The sequence below is a fragment of the Typopeltis vanoorti genome, chromosome 6, assembly GCF_054136105.1.
Source record: "Typopeltis vanoorti isolate ZY-2024b chromosome 6, IOZ_Tvanoo_1.0, whole genome shotgun sequence".
NCBI lineage: Eukaryota > Metazoa > Arthropoda > Arachnida > Uropygi > Thelyphonidae > Typopeltis > Typopeltis vanoorti.
In genome coordinates, this window is record NC_143554.1 from 102,353,368 (window position 1) to 102,374,585 (window position 21,218).

At 33.7% G+C, this 21,218-nt stretch overlaps 1 protein-coding gene across 1 annotated transcript in view; it reads left to right on the top strand.

Moving 5' to 3' along the window:
* LOC150105764 (teneurin-a-like) overlaps positions 1-21,218 on the top strand; it is a 400,598-nt gene that overhangs the window by 126,933 nt on the left and 252,447 nt on the right. Inside the window, exons 6-8 of the mRNA XM_090394550.1 lie at positions 5,023-5,133; positions 5,282-5,607; positions 19,342-19,453. Coding sequence (XP_090250676.1) covers positions 5,023-5,133; positions 5,282-5,607; positions 19,342-19,453 — 549 coding nt within the window. The remainder of the gene's footprint in view (positions 1-5,022; positions 5,134-5,281; positions 5,608-19,341; positions 19,454-21,218) is intronic.

Consider the following 21,218-nt stretch of genomic DNA (forward strand, 5'->3'; position numbering starts at 1 on the left):
AGATATATATATATATCAGAAAAAACAATAGCACCAAATTAATTGGATGGAGGAATATATTCAATAAATTTCTACTCACGTGAAAAACGTTTCTAAATATGCAGTAAACTAAGTTCGGAAATTAAAGTATAAGAATGTATAAACAAGCTTTTAACGTAATATACAATTGATTTCTGATTATGAGATAAAATGTATTTGAAACTATATTAGCGAAAAGAAGGCATCTATTTCAATGACCTACCTTGGATAGTTCAAATAATAAAATGAAAGAAAGTATACGCCATTTTGAACAGGAACTGGACGACCGGTATTGAAAGTACTCATATCCAATACTTTTATGTCGGTCATCCTGTTCTTGTCTAAACCTGTCCATACTTTCTTTTGTTTTATTGTTTATATTCAAATAAGGTATTCTTTTAACTTTCTAGTTATCTTGCGTACTTTCATATCTTAATTCATTTTACGTTTTATTCATCTTGGGATTTTATTCTTTACTTTTTTATATTTAGGATTTTATCTGTTATTTCTATAATTTGATTTTAATTTGTTACCATTATATCTTGAGATTTACTCATTAATTTTTTATACCATTATTTTTTTTTTCAGTACTTCTGTATCTTAGTTTTGTGCATTACTTTTTCGTCTTACTTTTATATCCCAGGTTTTATTCATTATTCTTTCATATATATAATTTATTTATTATTTTTCAAATGTTTTCTCCTTAATTTATAAGTAGGTAGTGCTTTACTAGTAGAAGATTCGTCATTGGTGTCGAAAAAAATCCAAGAAAAATATTGTTAAAGCAAATATCTTTCTTTTATACCTTTCTTTTCCATATTCCTATTGTTTCGCTAATATGTTTCGCTAGCGAAAAATATCGCATTATTAATGCATTGTCGTAGAATGGAACCTAAGTACAGTGACATTAAACATTTATTTATCATCACTAATACCTGTTGTTCTGCCTTGGAAAAACTGTCCAGCTTTCTAACCTACAAAAAAAATAACAAATGTCTCTAAAATGATTCTCAGAGATGACATTTGATAAATACGCCTGCTAAAAACACAAAAATTGCAATCCTTAAAAATAACAGAGAATTTATTTTTTCTCACAAAAATGAGACTCCCATTACGTCTGAAATATAATCCCAATATCACACTGTTAACTTAATAGGAAGAATCTAAATATCTCATCACTACGAGAATCCAGCCAGTAGAAAAGTAATTCTTTTGATACCAGAACTATACAACAATACCAGAACTATTTTGCTAGAAGAGAATTGTGAAAATATTACCCAACTTGTAATTGGTATTCAAGTACCCGTACAAGCTACATTTGTTCTCACTTCTAATCCTAAAGCTCTATCGCTTACGCCAGCTTTTTTTTTTTTTTTTAACTTATGTTCTCTTATTTCTTTCTTGTATAGTTCTGGTACGTAGACACAATGAGCCAATTCCACCAAAGTGGCATAAGTTGACTGTTAACATTGTCCCGAGTAAAGCCATGAACGATATTCATTTCTACCATCACAACAACAACCTTCTTTTATTCCCCACCTTTTTCTCCCCTCTCCCCAACAAACTAGCTTGCATTTCACCCGCATTACACTCCCGATGACTGTGATGTCAGCCATTTTTACAACCCTCCCGAGTACTGTTGGTTGATAAGATTTCAGAGGACGCTGGAACACACACACACACACACACACACACACACACACACACACACACACACACACACACACACACACACACACACACACACACACACACACACACACACACACACACACACACACACACACACACACACACACAGAAAATCATCTGGACCTCGAGAGTTTTCTTTGAGACGCGAATTTTTTTTTTTTTTTTCGTTTGTACCGGAATAAGGAGACCGTAAAGAAAAGTTGAAAAGACAATTATGGCAAAGGAAGCAAATAAATATGTGAAAGATGGTCTCTGGAGCACAAGAAATATTCCGGTACAGGCGAAATGTGTACATAAAGTAATAAGAACGCTGTTTGTGTTTAGATATTAAGGAGCGTTCTAAAGAAGTATGAACAGATAAGACGCATTGGAACGAACCGGGATGTGAAAACTTGAACAATATGAAAAGGTTACCTCGCTTCTGCAGATTGTGGTTATATCGAGGTCGGGGGGGGGAGGGGAATGCACGCGAAGACAAAATAAAACCTGGGAAATCGAAATTGTTTTATACTCCTCGTATTAGAGTAGCACATCCCAAGTAGAACAAAAAAGAAGAAGAATGCGACATCAAAAACAGAATAGAAGAGGGAAAAAAAAACACCCAGAAGATTCACAAGAATTTAAAAAGAAAAAAATAGTCATATGGGAGGTATTGGAGCTTATCTTGTTGAAAACATCGGGACTTATAAATATACAGTTTCTGTTATCCGGAATTTTCAACGATGAAATGAAAGATTTACAAAATGAAAGAGTGAATGTAGGAATGAACTTTTATTTCCCCCCCTCCCCAGTTCGGTTGACCATAGTAAAATCAGATCGTACGAGTTTCGTTTTCATTCAGCATCGTAGGATTACTATGGCAACTGTTCGACCGAAGCTAGCAATCACCTTTCGGTCACTAAGCAATTATCCAAACTCTATCTGGGAAACCACCAACACGTCCAAATTTTCCCTGAACCCCAACGGGAATCAACGAAGAAATGAAGTAACCGAGACCTAAGCCACTTGTCTATTGACCTTCTTCATTGACTACTGAGGACCTTTCTCCGCTGTCAACAGATTGCTGGAGGAAGGAGAATAATAGATGACGCTCAGTATGGTTGGAAGGTTGCTATCAAGAAAAGGTGGAGACACGTAGTATTAGCTGTCCGCGAATGGAGAAAGGGAATTACCCTGTTTCTCCTTGTTCGAATTAAGTGTCATGTTTACAGAGAAATTAGACCAACATGGAGATTTTAATGAGGTATGGTGAGTCCAAAGACTACTGTTCTTTGACCTTATTAAAATAAGAACAAACACGTGAATTTTTTACTGGTGTTCCACACTTCAGCTAGATGAAAAGTCATTTTATTGTTTTTATAATGAAAGGGAGAATTTAGTTCAAAAATAATTTAATTGTTAAGAATGCAGTCGATATAGTTTTTGATTTTAATTTATTTGTTCCTTTTTGATCAAAAGAGAAATTATGATTTCTATTTGTAATCCTGAGAAGAGTGCAAATAAAGCTACATCTGATTCAGGCAATACTAATTAATGAATATAGAAGGCATATGATTTTTGGATTTCATAAGTCGTTTTTATTTTGTATTTTATATTTCTTGAACAACGAATTTTTTAATTTAATTCTATGCTAATAGCTGTTTAATTTTTCAAAATTAACAGGAATTAATAATCTCTGTTTACATTTGTACACAGACTATAGTCTATGCATGCCAGTAGTTTTTTTATTGTAGTGTGAACGGCTATTTATTTATGAAAAGACAGCCACTGCGAGAGTATAATGACTAGAGACATATTCGGTAAAATAAAAAATATATATCAAGTTGCAAACGCCAAATAAGTCGGTAATTAAATTATTAGGATTACATAAACAGCAGAAATATAAGCTGCAGGAATCTGTTGGAGTTTACAAATATCTAAACAATGGCCGACCAGGTGTGACATTGTGTTTGATGTTTGTAAAATCATAAGTACGTTATCTTTAACGTAGTCTCTAGACAAAATTAAGTGGTCTAGTGTCTAGACAAAATGACTGGAAGAGTATTCAATAATGAATTTGACTGTTGTGATCTTTTCTGCATAACAAAGCGTAGAATCTGTAGGTGGTCGTAGTTGATTTTGAAAGATTCTGGATGTACTGCTTTCAACAATATATCACGCAAGTGTGAGATTGAGGTGGTAAATTGCCCCTCCTACACTAAATTACCAGCCTGAACGGATATTTCCTTTTTCTCCAACCAATATGTCAATGTCATGGGTTCAAATCCACTACAGCATGGATATTTGACCGGCTACACCAGTATCCCACTTACCCTTTTATACTGGAAGTATATACTGTTTACTGATTTATGCCCATTTTTATATAGTTTTCTACTGTTTTTATATTAGAAGTCTATATTGAAAATATATTCCTTTTCTCTATCTTCTATCAAATTCAGCCACCTTATCTTCAGTTCAAATAACTAAACCTGAGAGACAATAATTTCTTTAGTTGTTTGTGGAATAAAAGCTGGAACGAATCGATATGAGCACATACATGCTTAGGGCATCAAATGGATTTATAAGCAACAAGGAAAGAGATCTCATGTCATCTTTCGTTGCATTTAGACCAAAGCCAAGGAAAATTGACTTTGATAAACTTATTTATTATTAGATTAAGGCGGTTAATCCCATCTCTACATACTGTCAGTTTCGTCTGATCTCCTGCTGATTTATGTATTTTGCAGAAGGAAAAATGATCTCTCTCTCTCTCTCTCTCAAATCATTCACGTTCATTTATCATTAAAATCCTTTAAAGATTCTTCGTGAATTTAGAGTAGATTCGATTTCAAATCTTCCCAACCAAAGGCACGTGTTGCTATGGAGAAGCGAGAAGTGGATGATTAAAGCACACGTATAAGACTCATCGCAACAAATGTTGCGCTCTCAATCTGGTTTCACTGTTTCTGCTGAAGTGAAAATTGTCGTGGCATGACTAGTTTTGTAAAGATTTCAAATACTGTCCGAACCAGTCCACCAAAAGCCGTTCTGTTAAATGTGCTTCGACGGACTAACAGACAAATGAATAGACAAAGTAGATGTTTTGAAACAAAAATTACAGACTTTAAAATGAGAAATTTCAAAATTCAATTTTCAGTTTTTCGTGAAAACTCCAGTATGAATGAGATATCTCTCCCGTTTGCGAGTTTAAGAGAAATTACTGTTTTTTTTTTCTTTTTTAAAATCATACCGAAAATCATATGCTATATTAAACAAATACACGAATATTTAAAAACTAGTATTTTGTTAATCATCGGGAGATTTCTTTTCCAGCTATGAGTTCTCTAAATGTCCACCCAGAGAGCACCAAACCTTGCATTGTCATCGAAGACAGGGAAAATACCGACACATTTACGGATACGACAATGGCAACACCAAGCAGAAGTAAGTCGAAAATTTCGAATGCCATATAAAGCATTACATAAAGTTCAGGAAATACTTCATATTCCATATCTAGTTCTAAATGGTTATAAAGAGAGCAAAAATCTCCCTTAACAATCGTTTTTGTTTGTTTGTTTTCTGTCTCCTGCAGTTTTACAACAACGGTTTGACTTAGAGACCACTTCAGGAGGTGGGGGTGTAACTCCTCAAACGGTGTGCATGTTAGGACCTTCTGAAGCGGCATTTTACAAGAGGGTGCAACTCGGGGGTCCCTTAATGAAGACGCTCCAGGCTTACGATTCGTGGAACTTGTGGTTCAGTCAAGCAGAATCGGCCTTTGTTCGTTTTAACTTCTCTGTACCATCTAGTGCGAGACTGGCCCTGTTGGCGAGGAAGAACGAACCACCCTCTATCACTGCCTATGATATCCTAGAGGTGATTGCAGAAGAGCACAGACTCTACAAAAGGACGACCAGCGTAAGTAACCTTCGTAAAGGTTTTATAACTCTGATTCTAAAGATATATTTAATATCGCAGTCTGGTTGTATATGTTCTCCTTTTGAGTATATCTTTCAGACAAATTGGTAGCTGACGGTATTAAAATCGAAGAAAAGTAATCGACTGAAATTTCGATGTTTGTTTTCAAGCAGTAAAAGCAAAGTTCATATTTGATTTATACGTTCTTTTAGATGACTAACCGGAACTGAAATCTATAATTGTTTGTTTCGTACTTGCATGGCTAATAGGACACCTTTTTTATATAAGACTGGCGCATGCTGAACCTTTTGTTAGGTAAATATTTAAATGTATATGTTCTTGTAGGAAATTTACTGATTGATGTTACTATTCTGAAAGTACAGGTTAAAAAAAATCTCCTCGTATAATTCAGAAAGAAAATGAATAATCTTTCTGTTGATGTTTATATTTTTATGTTAAGAGTTTCAAGCTGAATGAATCCTGACGACATTGGACGGCGGTTAATGCATTGCACATGACAAGGTGTCTGCATTATTGTATCCTTTTGGATTTCTTTCGAAATCGAAAAGGATACAAAATATAATGAATATGTCCGTTGTTTTGCTCTAAGGTACAGAGGTTTATAAATAGAGATTTTCATTCAATATTGATTAAACTAATAGCACAGAATATGTCCGAAACACGTGAAGTCTTGTGATTCCAGATCTCTTAAAGTTTACTTTATGTTGAAATAAGTAACTAAACAGCAATATATTTGTGAGAAGATAAAACTGAACACTCATTTCAATAGCGTGTAGATCCTTCTTTGGTCTCTGATCACCCTATCCACTACTTTGTCATAATACCAATCGGGTACTTTGGATAATTCTTTCTTCAACATGCTCACAAGTCCATTTATCGTTGTTGGACGCCCTGGTGTAACACATCCCCGATGTTCTAGCTCTTCCCTCAATCCAGTAGATCTATTGGATTGAGACAAGGAATCTCTGTAGGTCAGACTACACCATCCATTTTCCGTATCATTTTTATGAAACCTTCAAAATAGACCAAGAATGACATAGTACACTGTCGTGCTGAAAGAGAGCATAGTGTTTTCCGAAAGGCTGTCACTATGTAAAAATATAGCATGATCTACAACCGTTCTCATCATCACCATCATAACACTACAGATCATATTGGTCTGTTCCGTTCCATCCAATATCCTTTTTTGAGGTCTACCCTGCTTTCTGTTTTCAGTTGGCTTATATTTTAGTATTTGTTTAGGATATCGGGTGTTGGCCATTCGGTTTACATGTTCAATCCATTTCTGTTTATAATTGTTTAGTTTTTCTTCTATTGATTTTGTTTTTAGTTCTTTTAAAATGTCTTCGTTCCTTTTTTGATCTAATAATGTGTATTTTGCAGTTCTCATAAATCTCATTCACTTGTTTTTATTCTTTGTTTATCTTGTTTATTGATTGCCCAAATTTCACTGCCATAGAATAACGTGGGCACTGCTAAACAATTGTATATTTTCAAGCGTGTTTCTTTTTGTACTATATTTGTGTTGAGTGTTCTATTTATCAGGCCTATAATCTGTAAAAATTTTGAAGTTTTTAATTTTATGTCTTTTTCTCCTTCATATGATATTTCACATCCAAGATAACTGAAAGTATTTATCTGTTCTGTTGTTTTATTATTAATAACTATTTTGCTTCTAATTGGAGTTTGTCCACAAAATGCCATTGTTTTAGTTTTATCTATGGAAATTTTCATTCCAAACTGTTCTACTATAATGTTTAAATTATATATTGCTCTTTGTAAATTGTCTTCTTTGTCTGATCATCTGCAAATAATAGCGTATTTATTTTGGTATTCCGGGAAATTTCTATACCTTGATTGTTTAAGGTGTTCCACTGTGTTAATATTTCATTAATGTAAATATTGAAAAGTGTTGGAGACAGAGGGGAATTACTGTCTTACTCCTTGTTTTATAGATTGGTTTTGAGACAAGTTTTCGTTTATTTTTATTTTTATTTCATTATCTTTATATATATTTAATATTGCATGTAGTAAAATATTAGGTATAATTGTTCTTTGTAATATATCAAACAGTATATATCTTTTTACTTTGTCAAATGCCTTTTCGTATTCTATAAACAAAAGATGAGTTTCCAAATTAAATTCTGTTCTTTTTTCTATAAGTAGTTTTAAACAGAAAGCTACATCCATTGTAGAGCGTCCTTTTCTAAATCCATTTTGACATTCTAATAATATTTTTTCACTGTATATTTTTGGTTTTTCATTAAGTATTCTACTATATATTTTGTATCATGTATCCAATAAACTAATACCTCTGTAGTTAGCAGGATTGTTTTATCCTCTTTTTTAAACATCCATTCTGCCAGCGTTTATTCTTCTAGGCATTGCAACCAAAGGTTCAGCTCCACACCTATCAACTACCAAACCTCATAGTTTAGATGATGCTACTTCTGTCGTACAGTGTTCGTTAGCATTCATCACACTCTCCCATCAGATCGGAAAAGGATGTATTGTGATTCGCGGCTCTATGTCACCTCGTTCTCACGATCTATGAGCCAGTCACAATGTTCTTTATACCAGTGTAGTCTATGCCGTTGATTGCCATCGTTGATGTTTAAGGCTTACGCGCATCTGTCCTCTCACAGAAAACTATGTACAGCTCTTTAAGTATGATACTACCACTGATGAACTACTGTTGAATCTGTAGTTCTGTTTGATAGTTTTGAATTTGCTAAGATTTCCACACCACTTCCTTTTCTCCCTCTTGGTGTTAGCTTTTTGGTCTTTCAGTGCATTTGTGAGGAGGCATACTGACTTTTCCCAATGGCTCACAATGTTGCTTAGAGTTGATTTTGGAAAGGAAAGGCCATATCATGGGTCTATCACATTATAGCAATTTGTGGTAACATTTCTTTCGAAGTCAATAAGCTCTCTGTGTTATGGCAAGTACTGTACATAGTACTGTACATAGTACATAGTCTCCTGGCAACAGCAAGTACATTATATTGTACAGTCGACTCTAGGATCTGTTGATTTTACATAGCAGTTTACGTCATGAGTGTCATCTAGCATATACATATCAGTATGGTTCATTCTAAAACTGTGTGTCCGATACCAGATGCTTTAGCAAATCCACGAGGTGTAGCAGCATTGAGGAGCATCCATAGCTCAGTGGCTTTGGACAGTATCTTTTAGTTGGGAAGACCGTTTTTCCACATTGTCTAGGATGTAAAGAATCGTTGTAAGGATTTTAATATGCAGGCGAATTAGACGGTCTCATAAGAATATGGCAGGATTTTGTTTCCTTCCAGACGGGTTTTTCATATCGAAAAACAAAAAACTGGCCAGGAACATTCATCCAATTATAATATATCCCTGCCGGTAATATAACTTTTGTAATTCATAACTAAGGTTAAGCAACGTCTGCAAACCACATGAATACACCGTCATTAAAGGGATAGAAAAAGCTAGCTTTCTTATTTTTCGAAGACAAAAGATTAAGATAAAGGAAAAAGAACTTTCTATTATTGTTTCATTAGCTAGAGCAAGCTACAAAATCTTTTTTTACAGAAATCCTGTGCTATCTTATGATAAATAAAAAAGCACAAATTTTTTTTATTTAAAGTTAGCGTACATTCAAAGGTCGAACATCGAATCGGAGGAGTTTAAAAAAAAGACAAACATTTCTTTCATCAAACTCGCAAGAAAAATGCGAAGCCGACGGTCGCCAGCAAACATTCTAAAGAATTCACCTTCGAAACACCTTAGTGTTCACGCACGGCCAACTTTGTATTACATCTGCACCGGCATTGTTCACAAAAGGATTGATCTACAAAGTGCAAACACACTGGATTCCAAAGGCCCAAGAAAGTTCGCTGAACTAAGATTTAACGTTTTTTCCCTCGTTTCTTTTTCCTTTAATAGGCGTAAATACAAGGGTCTTTAGCGAGGTTAAATAAAAACATTGGTTTAACGTTTTCATTTGCAGTAAGAAATATCTCAACTAAACTAATCGCATAAGAAGAATGAATTTTAGTCTAATTTTTTTTTTCTTTTGCCTTTATAAAGTATCGTACTTATTTTATTAGATTCATATTATGTTTATTTTCTTCCATAACAAATAATAAGATCATCTGAGAGTTTGGCTGATGTTTGATGATAAATACGTTCATTTTTAAAGGTATTTTTAAATCTTCTTCTGAAGAAGAAAAACAAGCAAGTAGACGGAGGGGGAGAATTGGCTAAATACCCGCAAAAATCGCTGAACTCGCTTAATGGCTTCTCAGATATCTACCTATGTTAACCGGATTCTGTTTTCATCACAAGACTTTGAAAGATGAGTCTACCGTTCTTTTAATGCGTGCTATCCATTACTTGTTCTAATTGCGGTCTGGACCTTGATGAGACGAGATATTTGATCTACGGTATCATCTTAAAAGTGTTCGTTAAACGGTTAAATTGGTCCCCTTGTAACTATTGAAATACGCGAATAACAACTTATTTGGTAAGGATATTACATAAGACTGAAAAAAAAAAAGATAATTTTCTTTAAAAATTGTAAGTCAGGAATATTTAACTATTAATGAAGTGACTCAAAACTTTCTTTAGTCTCTATTCTTTTCGTAATTATAGTTCAATTTAATTTTTTTGTTTGTTTTTGTTTTTAGAAATGTCAATTCCCCATCTTGTTTTGGGAATTTCCTGAATCTAGTTTTATTTTAACATTCTCAAAAATAATTCATTTGAAAGAATTTTTTTTTCTTAAATATGGCAATATGCGATCCATATTTTTATAGCAGTCGCACACCAAGATGATAAAAAATCAGGATGGTGCAGGGTTTCGAGATGAATTGTAGATGCTGGTTGCTGACATTCTTTTTATTCTGAAAAAATGTGTCTGCATTTGCGTAGGAGTGAGGAACTATTCACTACTAGAATTTCTTTTCTTTCTGGTGTGTTTTGTTTTCTCCCTCCTGCCTTTTTTTTTTTTTGCGGGGAACTGTACGCACTGAAAATCGTCCGATGCAATAATGTGAGGCATGATAATAACCTTTAGTCAGTAAAGAATCTTGAAATAAATGGCTGTTTTTGTAGATGAACTAATTTTGATGAAATTTAACATTTAAGACTTTACGACAAAAATTGTCTTAAAGTCTTAAATAATGACGACCACATTGGACTAAAATACGTTTTAGTCCTTATATAAAGTGGATTTTAACTGAAATAGTACGAACTTTTTCAATTAAAGGTAGTTAGTCGGTCAAATATGCAAGTGACAATGTTTTTTTTTCTTCAAGAAAGTCGAATTTCTCATCCATAAAAAAGGCAAACCGCTCCGAAAAAACACGCAATTAACAGAAGTAATATATTGACAACACAGTTGCTTACTACTTGGTTGCTTCGATCCGAATTCCAACCAATACTCCAAGCGGCTTCTCACTTCTGATGAACTATTTGCGTCTCCTGTACCTCCACGAGAGTGCATGCTAAAGAAATAATTACTTCTTTTATTTTCAATTCTGTGCTGTCTCGTTTTATTTATTCTGTCGCGTTACTGTATTAGTCAATTTTAGTACAAACAACATCATAGAATAGTCAAAATTGGAAAATATCTTGTATCACTCCTTGCTATAATATATCGAAGCTATGGACACAAAGAATATAGTGTATTTTAAACCATGACGCCACCAATGTTTTGAATGTTTTGGTATAGTAAGAAAAACACTTATGATACAGATCTAGTTGATAATTCTTTGTATTGAATAATTTAAATAGCCTAATAAAGATAGTTTATTAGGCTATTTTGATGATTATTGTTTATCATAACAATCGCCCTCAGACCAATAAATCATAGCGTTATTCAAAGGCGATTATTTGAAATCAAAGGCATTGGACAGTTGAATTGATTAGAAATCTTCAGTTGTAAGTTTTATATCGTGTAAATAGGTTCGTGTATTTTTATGATTAAATGGAGATATTTTTCAGTTATGAAAACGAACGATGCAATGCTCAGCTTCAATTGATAAACCTTAAAACTTTCTCCCATCACGAAATGGAATTCAAATCTAAGTCTTTTTAGGCTGAAGGATACCTGAATGATGCACTCTTTGCGATTGCACCATTGAGGTACTAGGGAAAGAAGAAATAACGTTCTGAGAATGTTTTTTAGTTAAAAGGTCTAAGAACTTGTAAAAGTTATAAGATGATTTAGCGCAAGCCTCCAAAGAAATTAAAATTACCATTTTTATTTTTTCTGTGTGATTGCTGAACTCCCTCATTCAACAATTATTAAAATCTTCGATCGATTCCATATTTTATAAAATATAAAACATAAGTATGCAGATTTTCGTGTGTTCGACAAAGAATATAAAAAAGCATACCTACCATTACGTTTTCTACAGTTAACTGCGAAACGAAAAAGCATATCGCCATCATTTTATCGCAATTTAAACGCAGCTTTCTTTGCTATAATTTACTTCAAGCAATTTCCAATTTTCTAATTTTTAAGGCTGAATTTTTGCGGTAATTTTCTAAGCACAGTTCGCTGGAAACCCACCTGCGCACACAGGAAATTTTCATCTACGATCCTGATTGCCTCCATCAGTGGAGACCACCCAGTCAATATTTCGTCCGAAAGAAACGCCTACATATATTATCTACAACTAATACGTTATCTAGACTGCAATGTTGGATCATTAGCCAGAGGAACATGCTATCTCCATGTAAAGTATCACCGTCTACAGGCAGGCCCACTCACTGTACCACCATTGATCATAGTCAGCTATATTCAAAGTGCTGCCAAACCCAACACGAACATTAAAGGCGCCATTGTGTACCTGCCAGCTCTGTCTAGTGATAAACATTAGCACACTTTTTTTAATTATTGTTTCCGTAAAACTCTTACTCAATATCGCATACTTTTCTGGTCTAGTAATCGTAGTGATTGAACTGAGATATACTTTGCATTTCATGGTAATTTAAGTAGGTTGATCGCGAAAGAGAAAGAAAAAAAAAGATTAGACACGTTAGCTAAAACTGCACATTAGTAAAAAAAAAAGATTAGATAGCTTTTGCACATAGGTTAAAAGAAATAAAATTACTGCAAATTAATTCTTAATGTGCTCCTCCAATCTTTCGATTTTATCTGCACCTACGACTATGACAAGAAGCAGGATTCATTTTAAAGTAATTCAGGAACTGCTTTAGAATGCTTTGACGTAATCATTTTAAACTTGATGTATTTATCGTATTTTTAATATTATATACCTACCCTCGGTCCATGTAAGTAAAATACAATTTAAAAAATACCAATTTAAAATATTTAAAAACTCTTAAATAAAACAACTAAAAATTTGAATCGAAGTTTAAGTAAATAGCACGATTGACGTCACTTCCTTCTCGAGGAAGTGACGTCACTTTTCCTTCTCAAGGAAATTACAAAACAAAACATTGTTTAGATATAACAGATTTCGGACTACTACAATGAAAATGAATAATACTTCTTAAATAAATTATATTCATTAATTAACTATACGAAATATAAATACCAAATTTCTTCCCGATTCCTAATATTAACCATCTAACGTGGTTTCGTAACTATTGCGGTGATCTAATATTCCAAATTTCTCTAGAAAATTTATAAATTGTTATAGATTATATAATTAAACGATGTATATGTAATCCTACGCAAATTAAAAGAACGCTTTTAAAATTACTTTCAGAAAAACCCAGATAACATCTAAATGCGTTTGTATTTCTAGTTCTTTATTGCTGCCTTTAGCTTTAGCTTTCTAAAAACTTCCAACTTATTCACTAAAAGGAAGAAATGAATTCTTTTTTTTTAATGAATTCAGTTTCCATTTCGAATGCACTGAGCAAATGAATCTGAAAATTAATTTCAGATGCGTTTACCTCCTGGTTTATTTAATATCTCTCTCTCTATTTCACTCTCGACATTTCCTTTTCCCCCCTTTTGTCTTTCTTCTTATTATTCTAAACTTATTATGATATTCACATTCAATCTTTCTTATATTAAATTTTCACGATTTTCCATACTTATTCATAAATACTGAACAGAATGGCTTAGGTGTTTGACTTACTTCTTTTTTGAAGAGTTCTCTTCCTATATATTAGGCTTTTTATCGTATTTTTATCTACATTTGGAAATTTCGTAACTGATCTTTCTTGCTTTTAGCTGGTTAATTTATTTTCGCTTTGAGAATTGTCCTCATCTGCAAGCGTAAGGGTGTAGGATTACACATTTGCAAGATTGCTTTATGTAAGGCACATTTGAGAACGGGTGCTGTCTGAAAGGAAAAAAAAAACTGCACTAATGAGATAGAATTAGAGTACACCTATCCTCTTAAATCCTTCAACATCAAAAATCACATTTTATACTATATAAATTCTATAAATTCCAACATTTCAAAAAAAAAAAGTGATGCTACAGCAGTAAGAACCTCAACAGAGGAAGTCTTTTAGCATAAATGATTCTAATTATAAGCAGACAATGTAATGTAACATAACTGTGTGAAACATTTTTGGTTTAGAGACATGTTATAAAACATTATTTTAGTATCATAGAAAAAAAAAAGTCCACACTAATCACATAGATTTACCGCTCATCTACTAGTTATTTTTTCTGATTAAATGCGATTTACATTTCTTCATTACAGTTTAAATGAAAATTTAAATATAATTAGAAATGCCCTGTATTCAATACTAATATTTTAATTTAAAAAAATAAATCTGCCTAACGTTTTTTATTCCCTATAGGGAGTAGACGAAGCCGCTTTATCCCTATTTAGCATTTGGAGACTGAGGGGGGGGGGGGGGGCAGATGGCCGTGCTTGTCTACCTCTCTTCATCGGATGTCGTTTATAATTAGTGATAGTCTTGGGCTAGCTATTTCTGATTGGCTGCCGGTGGAGATTGAACTGCCTTCTAAGTCTCTAAAAGTTAGATAGGGCTAAAACTGCCTTGCTCGTTCCCTATAGTGAATAAAAGCCATTAGCGGATTTATATATGTATTTTTTATTTTAATTAAGTTTTATTTATTTTACGTTCGTTTTTCATGCCAAATCATTCCGTTTATATACTTTCATGTATTGTTAAAATCATTTCACAAATTTCAATGTAAACATGCTCTGCACATGACGGCTGCCAGTTCATAACAGGTGATTCTTACATTTATTTGAATTTCGTAATAAGCAAAATAAAAAATAATAAATAAATAAATAATACATTTTAAATTAAAAAAAATAAATAATAATAATAAAAGCAGCAGGCTCATATCTCATCCAGAAATTTTCGCTGTGGATAAGGGAGAGGGGGAAACAGAGTTATCATATATTATATGATTCTTCATATCTCAAATTCTTAAGGACATATTTTTGTGGAAGAAGTGATTCGTGTTTGATAGCGAAAATTTTCAATTTGCTTATGAATATACCTTGTATTTGTGGTAATATAGGTTTACAACATTTCGTGAGTGGGAATTACGTAAAAAAATAAAACAAAAACTTTTAGATAACTGAAGAAAGGGATTTCGAAATAAAAATATTTTGGATATATATACATATTATAATACATTATAAATATAATAATTTATATTATAAATTATTATATATTATATTATTATATAATATATAATATCTACTCTATAATATAAAATGATAAGCCTTTTTTTGTAATGTTTTTGTGTCACGTTTTTTTGTCAAGTTATTTGAAACGTTTTGAAACTCAGGGGCTAGCCCGAGTGTCGAGTCTTCAAAATTCGAGTCATCAGAATTGAAAGAGAACCGGCCTACCTGTCCGGAACTTGGGGGAGGGGGCGCCGTAGGCTTAGGGGGAGGAGGATCCCCCTAGTAGATTATATTATATATTATTATTTATATAATATTATAAACATATTATAATAAATGACCTGTCTACGCTCGAATTCTATCTATGACGCTAAAAGTCGATTATAGTAATAATAATAAAATTGTTAATTGTCCGAAATTACATATAGCTTCGAGATACCAGACAGAAGAGTTCGTCGTAACATAAATGATGAAATGTTTCGCATTCTAAGAAGATTAAAAAAAAAAAGAAATTTCTTTTTTATGCATCAATAATGACTTATTATCGTATTTGCATGCTTAGTTACGCATTAATGTTTTTGCATAATAATAATAACATGAATTTCCCAGTGTAAATCTTAATATATCGTGGAATTTGTATTTAAGTTGCAAGTTTTCGTATATCTTGTATGATAAATTTATTCTGGAGATCTTAACGGGTTTTGAAGAAGTCAAATGTGTGACATTGTTAGAAAATAAATCTATACTGGAGAGATTACTGCTCCCTGGAGTAAAAAAAAAAGTTAATAATATACGGTATCTGTGTAAATGACCTTTCAACTATGTAGCATTTCTGCTGTGAGACTACTCACTATTCTACTGGATCGCCTTTTAAGCAATTTTAGCACTCTAACACGTAAGGTGGTGGTCTTATCATTTTGTAAGACCATATTGGTGTATAAATATCGTAAGATCACCATCCTACATGTTGGAGCGCCCAAATGGCTGAAAATATTATGATCGGTGATTTTAGCGAGGTTTTCAGATTACTTAATCCTTAGTCTACCCGTATACTATGTGCTTCATGAACGGTCGTAGAAAGTGATGAGTACTTTCTTTGATATTATTACATAATCTATTTTGCCTGCTGTTGGCTTGCTATTGATATTAACATTACAAACAACATTAAACCAATACTTTCAGTTTTATAAGAGAAGTTGTAATGAACACTTTGACTACCCAAGTGGCCAATAGCATCTTGGATAAAATAGTACGAACTGTTGATCTATATTAATAAAAACAATCATAATTGCATTTGGGTTGTTTTTTTATCGCTAGCGATATTAATTTAGAGCAAAAGTTCATACTATTTTAATTCTCTCAGTGGGAACCCATGTGATCGATTGGTTCGGCGCATCAAGGTGGGATGTGGTACTACGTGGATGTTTATATTTTCGGCAGTTCTCGTGATCTTTTCTTTTAAAAGAATGATTGTTATGGAAACTTTGACATATGATATAATTCCCTCTGATTTATTGTACTCTTGGTAGTCGCATTATATCTCATACACTGCTTTTTAATATAGAAATGTTTTTCTCTTCCCTTATCTGTATATCAGTTAAGAATACATCGCTACTGGGGGTTTTTTTCCAGTGGCACCCAGCAATGACTCTCTTTGTTCTAATTTATCTCTGATGATGCATCTGTCTCGAATATTCTCAGTATTAGCAACTATTATTGTAAAATGTTAAGATAGCTTCTTTTTTTGAGCATCTTTCCGAACTCTAAATTTGTTGGATGACTTGTGATGAGGGTCCGATTATTGAACTTGGAATCTTGACCACTAATTGAAATTATTTAGTTGAGAAGGTTAGCCGAGAATCCTCAGTAGCCTAGTCGGTATCCACGATGTCCGTTGGGTGGAAAGACCTGGGCTCGAATCCCGTCCAGGATGTCAAAAACTCTTATTAGGGATTTTCAACTGAAGGTGAGTTAGCCGATCTCATACGTAGGTGACAGGGGCTTTTCCTTCAAGAAACTCGTGTTGGTTTTCATCCCGTAAAACATACAAATAAACCAGAACACACACACATGCAATTTACAAACAGTGGGGATAGGATTAGTCGCCCTATCGTAAGTGGGTTTCAAAGAAGTCGAATTATTTGGCTGTGACAAGCCTTAAGCCTAACATATAAGACGATTTAGTTCAGAATCCGTGCCTTTTATTTAAACAAATGTACAGCTAAATTCATATTTAATTTGATTTGTTTGAACAGTATTTTTATGTGTGATTCCTGCCGATTAAAGGCTGTAAAACTACAGTACATTAATACTGCGAGTGGGCTAAGAATGTTTTCGAACTTTTAAAAAGATTTTTTAAAAATTTATTTCAATTAAGGGGATATTAAATCCCATATTGTTTCAAAACCGAATAAGAAACTCAAAGATCGGAATCAAAGAGTTTCATGCCGAATATAGTAACTATAAAATTATCGGCGACTACTAGTAAGCTAAAGCACGTAGTCCAAGTACGTAGTACAAACTAGAGCAACTCGTAGCAAAGGTGGAGAAAGTTCTGATCCCTATTCTTAGTATTTCTCATAATGTAAACCCATCTCCTAGGAGATGTATGATGTTATACATTATGGTGGGAGGTCACTACCCAGACCGGTTTCGATCTTTGTAAAAGTGAAACAGGCTCTAAAAATAAGACGATCCCGAAAGATCGCCCAACTCCGCGTTGTTCCACTCGATGACAGACTCACCCTGCCACCGAGAAGAACTCAGCATTGGCTCTACCCAGTGGCAGGCTCACCCCACCACCAAAAAGAGCTATAATTTCAGCGGTGGCCCCACTCAGAGACAGGCAAAAACCTATCCCCAAGCAGAGCCTCTCAGAGCCAGCCCCCCACCGGTTTCGATCTTTATTGAGATCTCATCAGTGAGCAGCTAGACCAAAATAATGCTAAGGGTATGGCGAAAAGAACTTATATACTCTGCTATACGAGTTGTCAAAAAGGTGCACCCATAAATTATTTAAAATAAAAAGCCAATAGGCTTCATTTCGGCGATGTAAAAATTATTTCAATTAAGGGGATATTAAATCCCACATTGTTTCAAAACCGAATAAGAAACTCAAAGATCGGAATCAAAGAGTTTCATGCCAAATATAGTAACTATAAAAGTAACTATAAAACTATATAGTATATAGTTATACAGTTATTACTATATTATATAATAACTATACATTTTTTATTTATTTTTTTTTTATTTTTAGATATGCATGTTCTAGAGACCAAATATGAAGTTTTTTTCCAAGCCATTTTAGGTCCTCAATGAATAGACTTTGAGATCTGAGGTGGCGTGAAAAAGTTCTCTATTTGCGGTTGAGGAAGTAATTTATTTTACGTAAATTAGCTGTGCCTCTAGTAGCGTCTACATTTAGTCTATAATTTTACAAACTCAACACACTACATAGGTTCAGAATTAAAAGAACATAAAAGCTTAAACAATTCCATCAGGGATCACGTGATGAATAGTTATCATGAGAGGAATGCTTGGCTCATAAAGCGATGTAAAAAACAACATAGGGTCCAGTAGGCTTCTCGCATTAATGTCGCCTGCAATGCCTTGGAGAACTAGATATTTGAATAGACATTAGATTTCAGAAAAACTAAGTTTTGCTATTACTCTGGTAGTGATAATGTTGAGGAAATTATCAAAAATAATATTTAAGGGACCTTTTACTATAAAAGAGTTTCTATAACTTTATACATCTAACAGTTTGTCCATTAGTTGCATATTGCGAAAATGTATTGATAAGGATTCTCCACATCCACTCCTGATGATTCTATTGAATGCTGAAACACATCGAGTTGGTGGGAAAAATCTTGAGAGAATACAAAGTTACTGCTTCGGGGAATCGCTTTATTGTATGACTCAGTGTACTCTACAGAATATATCTTTTGATGGCTTTAGGCTAATTAATAATTAATTACGTAAGATAAGGACGGGAATGTCAAGATTCTAGTGTTTTCCCCTAAGGTGCTTTGGAATACGTTGAGTTTACTAACTACGCTGTAATTTACTGATTAATTTTATGTGCATTGATAAGTAATTGCCTAATATTATTTAATTAATTCATGTATAGCAACAAGAAGAGGTGAACTTCCTCCGCTATCTGGAACCAGGAACGTGGTATCTCTCTCTCATCAATGATGACAACAAGCCTATGATGGTTGTGTTCACCCCTTCAGTGGCCCGTAAGTCACACTACTGTTTTGTCATTAAGCATTCGTATGAAACAATCTTAGGCCAATTTGTTAAGACTACACCAATTTCTTTAAGGCTTTTAATATAAATAATGATGTGAATGTTTTATTATACAGCAGAAACGGATTGTAAAACTGTTTTGAAAAGTATGATTTGTACACTTAAATACTGTAGATCTAAGAACAAAGGAATTCTTTAACATCGTGACTAGTCTTGGATAAGCTACTTCGGATGGGTGTAACATAATATTTTGAATTTTGTGACACAAATGGATCGAGTTTGCTTCGTCATGGGACATTATATACGCATACTCTCTCCATCCCAGCGTACCAGGAAGAACGATACCAACCTTTATAAAAACTTTTCTATTAAAAGTGGTTTAACTTTCATTAAGAGACGGCTTCTGGTCTATTTGCCTATTCCAGAGTAGCTGACTCATTTTCGGTTGAAAAGCCTATACATACGTCCTTCGTGTCCTGTCCTAGACGGGATTACCACCCAAGTCTTTCCAATCAACGAAACTATGAGTGGTTCGCAAAAAAAATAAACAATTTTTTTTCTTTTATTTTTAAAGTTAATAACTCCCAGTAGGGGATTACTTCTCAGCAGGTAGCTTCTTTCTTTTGTTTCTAGATTTTCTCTTCATAATCACTAGCTTCGTGTTTTTATCTTCAAAATACGAGCATATTGTTCATTGATAAAAATCCAATTTTGTTAATATCTCGCAGTGAATATTTCTTTTCACGAAGAGTCATTGCATTGCTCTTTGAAGTGCTAGAAACTGTGCCATGGTATTCCCGAAAAGTTTAAGATTATGATAACTGCTGTTGAATTTATATATTTCACAACAGCTATCACAGTCATCACAGTCAACTGTTTGTGATGTACGATATTCCTTTGTGAATATATTTATTTCCATTTAAAACAAAAGTTACATATTTTTCTTGTTGCTAATTTTTTTTCATTAGGCCTATAAAAAGGCAGGTTACTTTGCTGTAATAGACCAATGAACCTAAAATTACTGAAAACAAACATGCAGAAAATAAACGATTATAAAATTTCATTATATTATTCATTATCAGAAAATAAATGGCGTACACTAAATGCCCAGTTTATAAGAGACACACGCCTAGTGTGTTGAACCACCAGTGAGACTTCACAGCAGCCTCGATTTGGTACGGTATTGACTCTGCAGGTCTCCGGCCCCGGCGGGATATGATGAATTCTGCAGTTCCATCAGAGCTGCTGGGGTGAATCACTGTCATGAATATCTTATTCATTACAAAATGAGAATGAGACCCGATAACTCAGGTAGGGTAGTCTGTTAAGATAAAGTGTTCTACTAATTATTCCTGGATAATACGCGCTTGGTAAAATGGTGCGTTATCTTGTAGTAAACGTTCATCACATGCAAGGTAAATGGTCAACGCCAATAAGCGTGTTTGAAGGGCAATGATTTTCATGTAGACAGCACTCAGCAAAGCAAGAATACTGAAAAGCATTCCCCAGACCGTCGGTCCACGATGTCGTCTCGCATTGTTAGATCCAAGCATGATGTGTTCATAACTTCGAGTTGTTGTCAACATCCCCTTATCCTTCACCGTTTGCATGAAATAACAGAAACTAATCCATCACACTCTACAATATTTCCCTAATCCTTTGGTGTCTAAGGCTAATGAGTTGCTTGTTACGGAAAGATGTACGTCGACATCTAGTATGTTGTTCCTTCAGCGATCTACGTAGCATCAGTGTTCT